General features: G+C 43.9%; 1 protein-coding gene across 1 annotated transcript; it reads left to right on the forward strand.

Moving 5' to 3' along the window:
- The first annotated feature begins 8012 nt into the window (after window positions 1–8012).
- On the forward strand, window positions 8013–10007 carry MAP1LC3C (microtubule associated protein 1 light chain 3 gamma). The gene is made up of 4 exons (XM_037392080.1): window positions 8013–8122; window positions 8231–8286; window positions 8409–8515; window positions 9490–10007. The coding sequence occupies exons 1-4, from the start codon at window positions 8065–8067 to the stop codon at window positions 9698–9700; spliced, it is 432 nt and encodes a 143-aa protein (XP_037247977.1). The 5' UTR covers window positions 8013–8064; the 3' UTR covers window positions 9701–10007.
- The last annotated feature ends 4803 nt before the right edge of the window (window positions 10008–14810 follow it).

The raw sequence follows: 14810 nt of genomic DNA on the forward strand, positions 1-14810 counted from the left end.
AGCCTGTTCCTATGTGGCTGAGCTCCTTGGAGAGTATTCACAGTGCCTACTTCAGGTACGCAAATCAAGCACTCAGCATGGCCAACACAAAGGGAAGGACTCACGCAGAAGACAGCTCAGAGCACTGACACTGAACGGACCTCTGAAAGAGTTTCCTCTCTCTATTGACCACATACAGAACCTGAGAAGGCTGGACTCTGGACTCAGTCATCTCCACTTAGATTTCTGAAGTGGATTATTTTGAGCATCTGCTAATGTAGACGTCCAGGCTATGACTTGCAGCAATCTCCTATCAGTCCAAAGGACATAGCAGCATTTTTGTATTCAATAAATTGTTAGCGTTTCTACATGATTTTGTTCAGGCACACGAGTAATCACTGAGCTCCACCACACATTTGTTACACAGCTAAGTATATGATATGGCTCAGGGGCTTGGCCATGGTTCCAGGACTTGTTTAAGATCACACTATTCAGTAGAGGCATTAGGAATAGTTATCTAGGCAGCCCTGTTCTAAAATAGCTGAGCAGCATCCCTCTTACATCCACTAATTTTGGTATTTTTCCTAACATCTTACAAAAATCCCTAAAAAAAGGATTTCTAAGACAAAGTAAGTCTTGAATTTGTAGAGCAGGAACTTTATCTTTCCCTTATACTTACACATTTTTTTCTATCATTTTGGACCTCTCTTAAGTCTTCGACATTTCTGCTGCAAGCATCTAGAAGGACTTCAAGTCCCGAGACCACAGTTTCTGAGTACCTAATGTGAGCACCTGAAGCTTTTCATTAAGTGCAGGACAACTTCCCAGTAGGGCTCAGGTCTCTTTAACCTGCACCTGGAAAGGGAGGTATCCAAGGGTCCCAGCCGCTCCTGGAAACTCTGTGCATTGCTCTCCTGGTGAGGCATACTTTCGACCCCAAAGGAGCTCCAGTCTCTTGACCCTTCTGTCAGGCATTCCAGCAAGATGACAACAAAGCTGCCAGCTTCATAAGGACATGCTAAACCTATTTTTAAAATCCTCTGCTCTCTGTCAGTTATAACACCCTTTTTGAAGGTTAAAATAGAAACCAGTTTCCAGCATCTACAAACCAAAACCCAATAGTTACTTTTGGCACCATCTGACACATTCTTGGCAGACTCAACAGGGAGGGCAGGAACAGGCTGGACATAAAGCCACTGACACCCTATCTGAAAACAGCTCAGCCATACTGAAAAAAATGCTTTAAAATGCTATATAAAAGGAAAACCTCTTTGAACAAGTTTATCATCATATATGGACAAAATGTAACTTTTAAACCAATTTTTGCAGAGCACGGGATGCTGTTGCCTCTCACCAAGGCACAAGCACTGAGATCTGTACTCATAGCAGGAGCACTACACTAAAACCAGCAAGATAGAATGCAAATGTGCTACCAAGTCAAACAGCAGACACATTAACAGAAGAGGAAAATTGTGTTCCCAGAATTCCAGCCCATAACAGACGTCAAAAAGAGATTTATTCAAACAGATGCTCAGTAAATTCTAATCAGAGTTAAATTTGGAGCTTTTCCCTTTTTATCATGCCTTTGCATTAACTGTTGCTGTTACGCATGTGAAGTACCAGCAGTCCCTTATAATGAGCAAACATGCGCACTCTCCTAAAAATGCTGACGATTCAGCGACAGCGCTCATTAACCATCATTAACCAGGCCCAATCCCACAGAAGGACCTTGTTTTAGAGAAGCTCTGAGCAGTGTTATTCAGTTATTGCTAGCTGTAAAGCAGCCGTGACTATGGATAGCTACGATATTTTACAAAGGGAAATTCATTACCTGAAGCACTATACCTCTTGAAAAAACTTTCTTGTCCATGCAGAGGAACTTTTCTTCAGTTTCTCAAAAAAGTGACCAAGGAAACTGCATAGCAGAACATCATCAATTCTGTTTCATCTGTAGATAAAAAACATAATACATGCATCCTAGCAACAATAACAAGAGAGCAGATGATGGGAAAGGAGCATCCAAATATTTTTTTCCCCTTTTTAGCATCTTTCTAGACTTTGAGCTCAGCCCCTGCGGGACAGAAAGCTGGCAAACTGCTGGTATAGCAGCAAATAGAAAATCAAAGATGCACTTGCAGGGTCCTTGACCAACAGATTGCCAGCTTATGCCAGCTTTCCTTAAAAAGAGGCACTGATTTTTTTATTATTTTTTTTTCACATCTAGTTAGGATCTCCAAGTTGAGTAACACTTGCAGAAAATTACTGGGAATCCAGGTATCAAATTATTCTCAAATTTAAAATGCTAAAAAGAACCATGTGGACACTTCAAAACTGCAGAGGCTACCTCACTATAGCTCAGCCTACTCAGTGCTCTCAATATGGTTGAAAATTTAATGAATTAACTTGGGAGAGGTCTTAAAATCTTTAAATGGAAGATAGAGCACTCAAGAAAAGCAAATTAGTGCACTTGAAACCAAAAACTAGCATAAAGAAACTACTCCATCATAATGAGCTGAACACCAGCAGGACAGTAAAGGTAAGAAAGAGAGATCAAAGGAGTCTGTTCCTTTTGAGGAAGAGATATTTTAAGCTCAGAATCCCAAGCTCTGGTACAAAACAGCCACATAATCTCTCATGTAAAAGCAACAGAACTCATTTCTAATCCTTGTGGCTACACCAAAAAGCTATCAGAGGTATGATCTACATTGAAGATAAGAGTTAAAAAATCAGGAGACAAAGAAAAAGAACCAAAAGTACAAATAAACACTAGCCAGTCAACCCAGAAATACCACTGGTAACTTTTAAACTTATCTCAGCATTTTGAGAGAGGCTTAGTTTGTGATCTGAGTCCTATTAGCAGATGAGTTTGGACCATGAGTCTGAGATACAGGACGAAGCGTCCCCTAAAACGTAAGAATACTGCAGCTAGCTTGTTGGTATAAAGACTTACAAATTCAGAAAGCTAGTTACTGGCACACAACTACTTCAGGCTCAACCATGAGTGTGGGTTTGTATCTGCGTCACTGGAGGGCGAACAGACAGGTTCAGAGACGCAGAAGGGAAGGAGGATGCAAAGGATTCCCTGTCTGTAACTAGCCATGTTCAGGGAGCGTGCAAATATCCAGGATGGCTTTTTTAAAAGCCATTAAATTGGCTGGCTGAGTCTGACTGCTTGAGGGATTTTCAAACCCTTTGACTTGCCTATTTTATTTTCACTTATAGACAACCCTCATGAAAGCACATATTCAAGATAACTGTGCATAATAGTGCAGAACTTCATGGGCTTTCTCAGTGTGACAAATAAACCTTCATTTTGCCAAGTCACATTTTTTCCCCAGAACATCATCCTGCAGTTTCACTTCCTATTCAGTTTGGCTGCTTAAATAAATAAATCTCAGTCCCTCTAGCACTGTATCATTCATATTTAAATTGTTAGTCTACACATAACTGTTTTGTGCCTTCTGCACTTAATCTTTCAGCCTCTCTTCCTCACATATCCACTTGTGTTCAGGCTTATTAAGTGCTGGATGGAATCTATAACCAGAGCAAAGCCCTGCTTGTCATCCAAGTTTTGCTGCACTGGAATTATACTCAGTAGCACCTGCATACCGACGTGAAGAAAAGCTGAGCTCAGTTTATGGCATACTGGAGTGCTTTTCACCATGTAACAAGTGGAGCAAATCTCTTCCACTGGAACGTGAATCACTCCTAATGCCATCCACATTTTTACATTTACTGAGTTTTTCTCTTGACTAAGTCTGACCCTCGGGTTTGCCTTCGTGAGGCGTCGCACTGTTCAGCTAGCTTGGCAGAACAGACCAACAAGCTGCAGCCCAGCTTCAGGCTGGGAGCCCTGCCTCCTGCTCTCTGGCAGATAAAGCTTTGGCAATTTAAAATGCCCCTGCTCCAACCCTACCGATGTGCTGGGTGTCACAGCAGGCGTGGACACCTTGGTCCTTAATGCGCTGTGCATTAACCAAGCCGGGGATCAGCTCTGGGGCGCTGGCACGAGTTGCCCCTGCTGGGGGGGCAGCCCCCAGCTGTGAGGGGGCGGTTCGCTGTAACTGTCATGGCTTAAATTCCACCGGCTTGGGAGTCAGAGCTACCGGGTCAGTCTTACTCCTTAAACCTGACAGGGCTTCTAACCATGAGGGTATGGGAGCACCGGAGCGCTTATCCCTCTCTGCTCAAGCACTCTGCCTTTTATAACTTATTTTTCTTCTTGCAACAGTTGCTGGACAGCTTTGAAAATGTGCTTTAAGTATGCAGCATTCAGCTGTGTAAAGGTAGCTGAATAGGGATTCTCTTGTTTTTAAATACAATCACATATAATATATTGGTGTTTATTTGTCTACCTTTTTTTTTTTTTTTTTTTTTAATTCTGTAAGAGGCAGGGTGGTCCTGTGATTAACTCAACGCGTTTGTGCTCCAAAAATGTGGAACCAGTGTCATTCATGTCATAGTCTCCCTCATGAAACTGTGTTCAAAATGTTGCACACATTCTCTGCATTTTGGCTTTTTGCAGCTGCTGTGACTACTTCTACCTCCTTTTATCTTGTCGGGGAAATTCAGATTTCAAGTTCTTCAGAGCAGGCTTGGTTTTTTTCTGACCTGCTTGTATTTTGCTTAACACGGGGCGACTTGCTTATGCATACAGACCTGGACGATTTGAATGACAAATAACTACCAAACCAGAACAATTTGAGGAAATGTACTTTTTCTAGCTCTTCAGATCTTTTCTGTAACACTGATAAAGACTTTTTTCTGAGCAACGTGGCCATAAATGAAACAGAACAGTAAGAAAAAGGCCTTACATTAGAGCCCTTTCATCACTCTCCCTAATTCCCTACCCAACTTCCAAAAAATGCAGGAATTTGGGATGAAAAAAAAAAAATATGCAAGAAACAGAGTAAGCAGTGAAAACTCCTGAAAGCCTAAAATGAATTGGCAGGCAGAGCAGTCAGATTTTAGAATGGACAACTCACATGTGCTAGAAAATCTATGAGAGAAGCAGCCCCTCACCTAGTCAGGAAGCAAAGCCCTCGGTTATGACCAGAGTCCCTTCTCCCCTGTGGCAGCATCACGCATTCCGACTTCAGCAATATTCCTGGGATAAACCAAGTTGTTTGTCCTTTCCCAAGAAGTTCCTACCAGCTTATTTCAGACTCTCTTCATGTACTGTACTTCTGTCTTTCACAGGAGTTCCCTCCTTCCTACTGAAACTAAAACTCCACAGAATCCTCAGTTTTTGGACACTCTATACCCTCCTGTCCAGGGAAAACAATTCCCTTCCTAAACCACCTTGAGGCTACAAGACAAGATTTTTAATGTCTTCGGGTGGAACAGGAGGATGTGAAGGACATGGTGTTTCTTTGCTGCTTTTACATGAACTTCTTTTGAGCCAGACTCTGTATGATTAGATCCGTGAGGCTGGGATCATCTCAGTGTAGAGGCAGTGGATATACCAGCATTCAGTGACACGGCTGCAGACCCGGGGCTTTGGAAGAGGCTACGAATGTGGCAGTGAAGCTGGACCCGATAAGATATGCAAGTCCAAGCTTGTGCTTTAACGTTCAGGGACTCGCGGGACTCCAGGACTCCTATGAGTGTAGTCTGTGGACATTCAAGCAGGTAAAAATAGGCTAAAAATTCCCTTTGGTGCTTCCATTTCTATTTCAGCAGAGTTCTCCGAGTACTCCATTCTTTACACAAAATTGCTCTACAAGTTCCTTAATTATGTGAGAAAACCTTCCAAGGGAAAGGAAAGAAGGAATAAATTCCACATTTAGATCTGAAACTGGGTACTTCCATGCAAGAGCAAGTGCAAATGCTTAGCACATTAGACATCCCATTCTCTGCCTCCAGAAAATGTCACACATTTACATTATTAGTTAGCACATGCTAACTGAAGCCTGGGTTTGTGCTCACTCTTAGCTCTCACAGATGTTAGGGCTGATCACTGGGTCTGCTGGGAATTCTTTTTCTTTGGCTGATCCTCTTATCAGGTTTTCATTTTTCTCTCTAGCAGCTGCTGTAGAAGCTTATGGTTATGAAAAGAAACCCTCTTACTCTGGGAGCAGGGCTGCTGATGTCTGTACAGAGCCACACTTTTGTACTTCATGTGCAGCGATAGGTGACACAGAGAGCAGAGCACTGGTGTGGCACGTACCAGCAGGTCATAGAGCTTTCTACTGGATCTACTGGGCAGAAACCAGTGCAAGAACTGGTCCACTTCCTGAACAGCTTTGGGAAGCCCCAGGCTGACCACAACTCCAAAGACACACACTGTGATCCTTCTGGCTCCTTCAGGCTTTGTTCATGTGCTGGACGTTAGGTCTGTACCGTTTCTTTCCCCTTCAAGTTATTCTTCTATTCCTCTTCAGGCCAGTCCACCCTGCTTCTTCCCTCCTCTGCATCCAGAGTCTTCCTTCTCCAGGCTCCTCTTCCAGCCAGCCTCTCCTCATCCGGGCTCCCTTTGTCTCCTGGGGCCTCTCCTTGTCTCTTCTACATCCAGGGTACTATCTCTCCTTCCTCTGCTTCTTCCAGGTCTCTCTTCATCCCCTTAGAGCTACTTAGCAGGACCCAGCCACAGCTGCACATTATCCACGTCAGCCAACCCACCGCCCCTGAAGCCAGCCCACAGCTGTATATTATCAATGTTAATTAACTCAGCTTCATTCCTCTATAATTCTTCTACAGCTTCCCCAATCTGTCACCCCACCTCTGCCTCACAAGCAGACCCCCTGGGCTTACCTGCCCTGATGCAAAGGTCTGCTTTTGAGAAGGGGTTGTATCCAAACCATTCCAGTGTAGGCTCAAGTCCCCTCTCCAAGTTCAGAGCTCTTGCTCCTGATCCCCTCAAAAGCAAAGATCTTGTCTTCTCTGCAATTAAATTCGTAGTGCCACGTGGGGGAGCTTGTGCTGTGACTAAAGCTCGTCACTTCCAGATCAAGAGAGAAGGACAGCTCAGCAGCACTTCAGCCACTGGGAAGGCTGTTTTGGAAAGACTGGTTGAAAATCCTGACACATGGATGCATAGTGCACACGCACTTTAATAAAGGTGATCCTTTCCAAAGTGATCGTAGGTGACAGCCATCGGTTTTGCCTTGAAAAAGCAGCCAAACCCATAGCTCATAAAATATAACTCTCAAACCTTAGCAACTTCCAGTTGCCCTTAGCCTGGCAGATCAAGTAAAATGAAACCCACTCTATTTTAAAGGGATGAGCAAAGCAAATGAGTATTGGGGATCAATTCCAGCCACCCAACGAGATGATTTTTACACACAGCAACCAGCCTTGAGTTAACTTGACTCCTTGCTGAGCCTTGTTTGGCCGCAAAGCCATCCTGACAGCTAAAGTAAAAGCAGGTGAACAAGCAATCCAAAAGGCAGGGAATCTGTCTCATCATATTTGGCATCTAGATGGACCTGAAGTCTGCTTGGAAAATCACAACTGTGCCTTAGAGACAAAAACAGAGTTAAAACTCACCTCCCAAGTCATTCAGAAAATAAGCAATCCGGTAGCCTGAGGATATGAAAAATGTAAATTTTTTACTTTTTATTTTTCTAAAACCAAAGAAGTAGTTTGAAAGCAGTTTATAAGTAGGAAGAAGGTAACTGGCCTTCTGAACCGTCCATCTGGAAAGGGTAGACAGATGGAGACGGTCCAGCCTTGAGCTGCACCCTCCAACCACCCCACAGGGTAGCCAAAGACCTCTCAGAAAGCATCACATTGCCTTGCACGCAAACCATCCCGCAGCTGGGGTCATCGCCACCCGCGGGAGCAGCGCAGGAGAAGGATGCTGCTAGGATAGAGGGCGGCGGGCGCAGCAGCAGCACACCGCGCCTCCCCTTGGCGGCGGCGAGCGGGCAGGGGAAAAGGGGCGAGGGGAGACCGGAGCGCCCGGGGGCTGCCTGCTGCCGGCAGGGGCCGGCTCGGCACGGCACGGCACGGCTGAAGGCACGGCTGAAGGCACGGCTGAAGGCACGGCTGAAGGCACGGCGCAGCACGCCGGGGCGGAGCCTGCGCCGGCACCATAAGAGGCGCAGGGCAGCAGCGGCATCCCCGTAGCACGGCGGCGGGAGGATGCAAGCGATGCCCGGGGCGCCGGCGGCCAGGCCCTTCAAGCTGCGCAAGAGTTTCGGTAGGGGCTGCGCGGCGGCGGCGGGGCTGAGCGGTGCTGGTGGGCTGCGCGGTGCTGGTAGGGGGGGGGCTGCGCGCACGCGTAACTCTTGTTCTCTCTCCCGCGCAGCCACCCGGCTGGAAGAAGTAGCAGGAATCCGGGCGAAGTTCCCAACAAAAATCCCGGTAAATCTGAGTTTTGTTCTGGGGGTTGCTGCCGCTCTTGACAAACGTTTGGAACGACTCCCTAAAGTGTGGGAGTGGAAGGGGGGGACCTGGATGTTTTCTGTTTTTCTAATTAAACCCAGGTAATTGTTGAGAGATACCATAAAGAGAAATACCTTCCTCTCCTGGACAAAACCAAGTTTCTGGTTCCCGAGGAGCTGACCATGACACAGTTCATAACCATCATCAGGTATGCAGTGTTGCAGTGGGGCTGGTGCTGCCCTCCCAGCAGGTACTTTCTGGTGCTGTGCTGGAGCATCTGTCTTATCTGGTGGGGAGGAGGATAAAGGTGTTAGCACCGGCTTCCCTCTCTTGTAAGGCTTTAAAGAAAATCAACAGATGTTTTCACAGGTGCATTTGGGGGGAGGAGGGGGAAATGTGATTTATGCTTTTTTGGATCCATAAAGTCTCTTCCCCTAACCGTAGTGAGTATATACTAGGCTCCTGTTCTGCTTTCTTTGTGCCTGATGAACTTGCTGCTGGGGCTCTGTGCTTCTGTTCTGCTTACAGCTGTCACTGCCTTGCTCTCTTACTGTGCCTTGCTGAATTTGCTCAGGTTCAAAGTAACTCTTAGGTGTGAGTGACATGAAATGTGCTTCTGAAGTTTTCTTTTGTAAAAACACTACAGGGAAAAGTCTCCCAAAGTGCTTAGTGATGTTCTCTGAGAAAGCATGAAAGCTATGTGCTTTCAGCATGTTTTTTAGAGTATGGAAAAGATTTCTCTAGATGTTGTGGAAAAGATGCTTTTGGCTCTTGGACAACTTGGGTCCTGATCCCCATATGTAACATCTCTGAAAAGGACTCTTCTTTTGAAGATAGACTTTATAATAAGTGTAACAGACCATGCTGGAATCCTTTACTACAGCTGTACTGCAGAAGCTTTTTGTTTCTACTCAGCACTTTCACCCTGCTAATTGGGAGCCCAAAGCCCAGCCTCAGTAGCACTCATGGTCTAACAATGTAAGCCTTTCCTCCAAGCACAAGCCTTTCAGCTTCCAAACATACATGCTAATGAAAACGTTAAACCACATCATGACTTTACACAGCATTTCTTGTACACAGTTCATGCAGCTGCTCAGCCTTATGTCTTTCATAAACTAAAGTTGAAATCTTACTAGATTTGCTAAGGCTTAATCCTTTGTTTCTCCTCCCTTCTTCAATTAGAAGCAGGATGGCTCTAACTGCTACACAAGCTTTCTACCTGCTGGTGAACAACAAAAGCCTAGCCAGTATGTCCTTGACAATGGCAGAAGTGTACAGGGACTACAGAGATGAAGACGGCTTTGTGTATATGACATATGCTTCCCAGGAGATGTTTGGATGCTCTTTACTCGCTGCTCAAGGGGAAAACTACAGAATGCCTTCAAAAACTTAAGGCTTGGTCCATGTGCTGCAGCGAAACCGTTTGCTATGAATCATGCCTGTGACATGAACCTTGGAGATGCTCCTTCCAATGGGAGCTCTTGAGCTCTGTAGTAGGGAGTTATGACCCAAAAGCTGGCAGGACCAGCTCAAGGCAGAAATGGTGGTACACTTTTCCTAGTTAATAATTTGGATATATATTTTTATATTTGAAGACACTACAGGGTTTTTTTGGAATTGTATCTCCACTTTTGGCAATATCAGTCTTTGTTATGTAACTGATTTTTAAGGTGTCCTTAAAGCCTAAGTCTAAGAGTAAAATAAAGAAGCTTTTAAGTATTATGTTGTATGTTAGTTTTAATCTGGGGAAAGACTGTAAAAGTCTGTCTAGGAGAAGGTCCTAGAATGATTCTGGGAATTTGAACTCAATACCTCTTGAATGAAGCATTGCTTGCACAGCTCTTGAGTTTCTCAATGCCAATAACAAGAGGTCATAGAGGAGCAAAACCATACCTATAAATGGTTCTTAAGTTAGATACCTGAGCTGCAAGATTAAGCAGACTGTGCTAGAGCAGGGTTCAAATGCAGTGTTAGGTTTAACACCTGGGTAAACTACTGTCAGCTGTTGCAGAAAACACTGAATATCTGTGATACAGGTAACTACTTGTTTAAATAAGCAAAACCAACTAGTCGTCAGCATAACCTAAATGCAGATAGCATGACTTGAACTGTAGTTTAATCAAGTGCTCATCTGTTCTTACTACTAAATTCTGCCAGTCTGGCTGCTGTAGATAAACTGTCATGTCCATCCGCTAAAGCACCTGCTTGTCAGTTCCCCTGAGGGACTCAGTGAGCCTCTTCCACGGATGGATAGAGCTATGTCACATACCTGGTGATTAAGAGGTGTTCCAGTGCCTCTAGAAAATGTCAAAACTGTCATGTAGTGAGATACTGATTCATCTCAACATACAGACTTGGTTCCTAAACACCTATTAAAGGAACACTTGACAAGAGGCTTAGTCTGAAGTATAGCTCAAGCTATCTTTCCTGGTTTTCTCATATGTGAGGAATGTATTGGGAAGTTGTAAGTGTTCTGATTGTGCATGATCAACTTAAAACACCAGGTCACTTAAAAATCTGTCACAGTAGGCAGTTAATTAATCAACATCTGGCAGCCTTAGTTTAGGATTGGTCAAATTGTTACAATATGATGCAATCCTTCTGTGCAGTACCAAACTGATCTGCAGGATGATTAATGTAGGAATTACTAGACTGCAAAGAAAGAAGTGTTGACAGTATTTAAATTATGCATAAGGAAGGAATGTGTGTGTAAGCTCTTTGCAGTGGGTCTCTTGCAGTAACAATCTCTTGAACTTAAAGCTCTGAGCAGACCTGGGTTCAAGCCTCTAAACTAGGGGTTTTAGAGGAGTACCCTCTTTAGTGAAGACAGTGTTTGCCAACTCATGTTTCATGAGCTGAGGAACAAAGAAATCATTGACCTGACTGACTCTGTGGAAAGGCTAAGGCTATGTCGGTATAGGTTATGAAACACGTGGGCTTTGGGATCCCAGAATCAGTTGCTTGGATAGATTTCACTTATGCTTGTAATGGAAACAGTTTCCATTGCACAAATTGAACTCAAATAGTCATTTGTTACCAGCCCTCAGGGAAGCAGAGACACCTGCTTGGCAGGAGCACCACACAGCAATGCTGACAGCTGTGGGAACCTTGGGTAGGGGGAGCATGGGGACACCTCACTGTGTTCAGCTCTTTTGCTTCTCTAAGGGCTGGGCTTCTATTTTTGCTTCATTGGCTTCTCTGTTTTCCTGTCTTGTGTGATACTTGGTACATGAAAAGCACTACAGATTCTTGGCTGGAGCAATTTTATGTCTAACGGCCAACTTTCTTTGGTTTGTAATGTAGTGGCTGAGGTGTAAGTGTTGATCCCTCCAGCATTTACTGACATTAGGCTATGATGTCTAACAGGCTGAGTCAAGGACCAGCCAAAAAAAGTTACACAAGGAGAAGGTCAGTTGCAGGTAAAGAGCATCATTAAAGCCTGGTTTAAACTGGCCTGCTGAACCTAGAAAGAAGTCCCGTGAACTGGGAAAACTTCACCATTGGGGTAATAGTAACAGAGTTGCCATTCTACCAGGTGTTAAAGCAGATAGGACTAACCTTTGAATACAGTTTTCAAAAGCCTTAAAATAATAAACTACGAAATTAGATGTCCAAATAATTAGTTACCCTGCTCGTGGGTTGCTTTAGTATCACTAGAGGCTTTGGATTCAGCCTATCAACCCTTGAAGTGCAGGGAACAAGGATTAGAAAAGAAGCAAACAGAAAAACTTTGCTCTGAGTAACATAAGCAACTGAGATAACTGCAGCTACTTCCAATGCAGCTGCTGTTGAAGACCTAATATTTGCTCGAGCAAATACCTATTGATTAGAGACAGGTACATAATTTTTTGCAACAAAGGACACCATACTCTGGTAAGTAAATTCTATAGTTCTTCCCAACATACCCCCGATGTAAAAAACATAGCAGAGATGCCACTTGTTTGTAAAAGTATCTTGATTTCTGAATTACGATATGGACGTGTGTTCTTTAATATCCAAAAAATCTAACAGAGAAAAGGAAACATTCTGAGGATACTTCTGTTTCTGCCATAGACTACCGACTGAATCCTGGAAGGTACTTGGTGCTTTGGCTTCAAAGTCCTTACGTATGTACGTGTTCTGCTGAAGTAACTCGTTGGATTGGGTCCACAGCACTCAGCCCCATTTTCAGATATAAACCCAATGAAACTAAAAGGATACTGAATATAAGTGTGGGATGAGGACTGAAATTGCCCTTGCTGTTGAAGTCCTGTGTTTGGGTTATTTTGTTTGGTTTGGGGATTTTTGGGTTTTTTTGAGTATTGTCTAAAATAGAGTACTGGGGGAGTTGTGACTTTGATATAGCCAAGTGGAATCATACAGGAAAGAAAAAAAAATAAGCTCTGTTTTTGTGAGTTCACCAAGTACTAAAAAAGTTATGTTAATAACCACAAATACTGCTGGAGTTATTGAAAGGGAAGTAGGAAAGCAACTAAAATCTGAGGCTGTAACCTTGCTGCACAAAAATGATATTTTAATGAAACATGCCATTCCGTTCTGTAATGTATGCCTGCACAGTGGCGGCTCTGGGAACACGATCACCTTCTTGTTTTCAAGACTTGAGCAAACTTCAGTCCTGAGGGGCATGCTGTGGGCTGCGTGAGCTCTGAATGCTCATCAGGGCAACTGGAGAAGAACACAGTAGCAATTCAGAAAACCACTTATAAGCTCTTGGTTTAGTTTTTAAAAAAAAATGTCTTAGCAATGCATTTGAATTTCAAGTGGGTAGAATAATTTTTTTGTGTGTGTGTGCCTGCTAAGACTAGAGATTCATCTGTCTGTACTTTCCTTGCTACAGCTGATGTCCTACAGCCATCTACAAACACAGCTACAAGCTGTGTACCATGCTTTATGGAGTGCAAATTGACGTTTGTTGCTGCAAGGCAAACATGATAACCTCAGCTTGGGCTTTAGCACATAAGCAACAGCAGGAGCTTTCCAAACTGTTTGAATTTAAAAATGACTTCACATTGTGTGTGGGTAGAATAAATAAACTAATGAATGGGGATACTAATCTTCTCGCCCAAATACTGCAGGCAACAAGTCTTGTGAACATAGATGGGCTATTTATTGTTTTCCCCATGCTAACTACTTCCAGATGGTGGCAGCTTCAGGGTAAAAATATTTAAAATGATACACTGTTAAACACACTAAGTGACAGACTGGTGTCCTCCTCTTCAAATGAGGCTTTTGTTCGCTTATGTAAAATACAATATATTAAGAAGGTCAAATGAAATAATAGGACAGAATATAACTTTCAGCTTAAAATTGCATTGCTGTATTCCCTTTTCAAGAAAGTCCATATAAAAACTAGGGGAAGAAAACCAAAAGACCTAACAGAGAGAGAAACTATCTTCAGAATGCTGGTTTTTAACTTACGGACTATGAAGTGGAGGGGAACAGTAGAAGTGTTTTTGTGGAAAAACTTCCAGGGGATCCTTGAAAGGTGGTTGAGAAACGCAGTGTCTATATGCTACAGTACAACTATGTACAAAACTTCTAATGGCACAGACGCTCCCCTTAAGGATCACTGTTCCAGAAAGATTTCTAGACAGCTCTCCTGAATTGTAAAATAACCTATTCTTTTTCTGTGGTTTGGATCATTTTCAAACTTTAGAGGGGGAAAAAAAAAAATTCTGCCTACTGAGATGTGCTTAGATTCTTTAACCTTCCAAAGATGTTTTGTAAGGGTATAATGGCAGCTGTAGCCACTTCCTGCCCCCCCCCCCCCCCCCCCCCTGCCCCGATGTTTTAGGTGCCCCTTAAGAGCACAAGTTTCCTAGTTATCTGCTACTTGTTCCTATACAGTCCACAACAAGGAAAAGCAGTTAGGTCGTGTAATAAATAATGGCCTGGCCCTAGTTTAGAGGAACATGAATATAATTTTAATGAAGGTGGGTAACGCCCTTAAGGCTCACCTCCAGAAAGTCATCATCTTATCGCTCCCTGCCTCTTCTTTTCTGCCTAACACTTCTCTTGTGGCCATAATGTTCCTGTGGCACACGGCTATAGCAGCATAGCCTGGGTGGGTTTTGAAGAACATATAGCAAGCATCGATGCCAGAGTGAAAAGCAGTGCTGTCCCTGCCCCTGCAGCAGCAGACTCAGTGGGGAGGGGGTGTGCCTGGCTGGGTGCACGTGGAGTTTCCAGAGCAGGCTGGGGCTGAGGAGGGGCTGCTCAGGCCACTCAACACTTACATCATGTCCGGCAGAGACTGTAAAGGGCCTTTATGAGTATGCCTGTGATTTGTTGCAGGGTGGGCTTGGTCCATGGCGTTTATTTTTGCAATACTCCAAGACCCTGGCTTCGCTTTCTTTCTGTAACAAAAGCACGGTCTGGATCTTCATCAGGCCTTCAGCCCAAGCCTGTTACACGTCAGAAAGGTGGGAAGGCTTTCCATTACAGTCCTTGGGTGAAGCAAAAAGAACCGGGTTCATCTGCTGTCGATCGAGACATCCCAGGTA

This window comes from Falco rusticolus, chromosome 6, assembly GCF_015220075.1.
Source record: "Falco rusticolus isolate bFalRus1 chromosome 6, bFalRus1.pri, whole genome shotgun sequence".
NCBI lineage: Eukaryota > Metazoa > Chordata > Aves > Falconiformes > Falconidae > Falco > Falco rusticolus.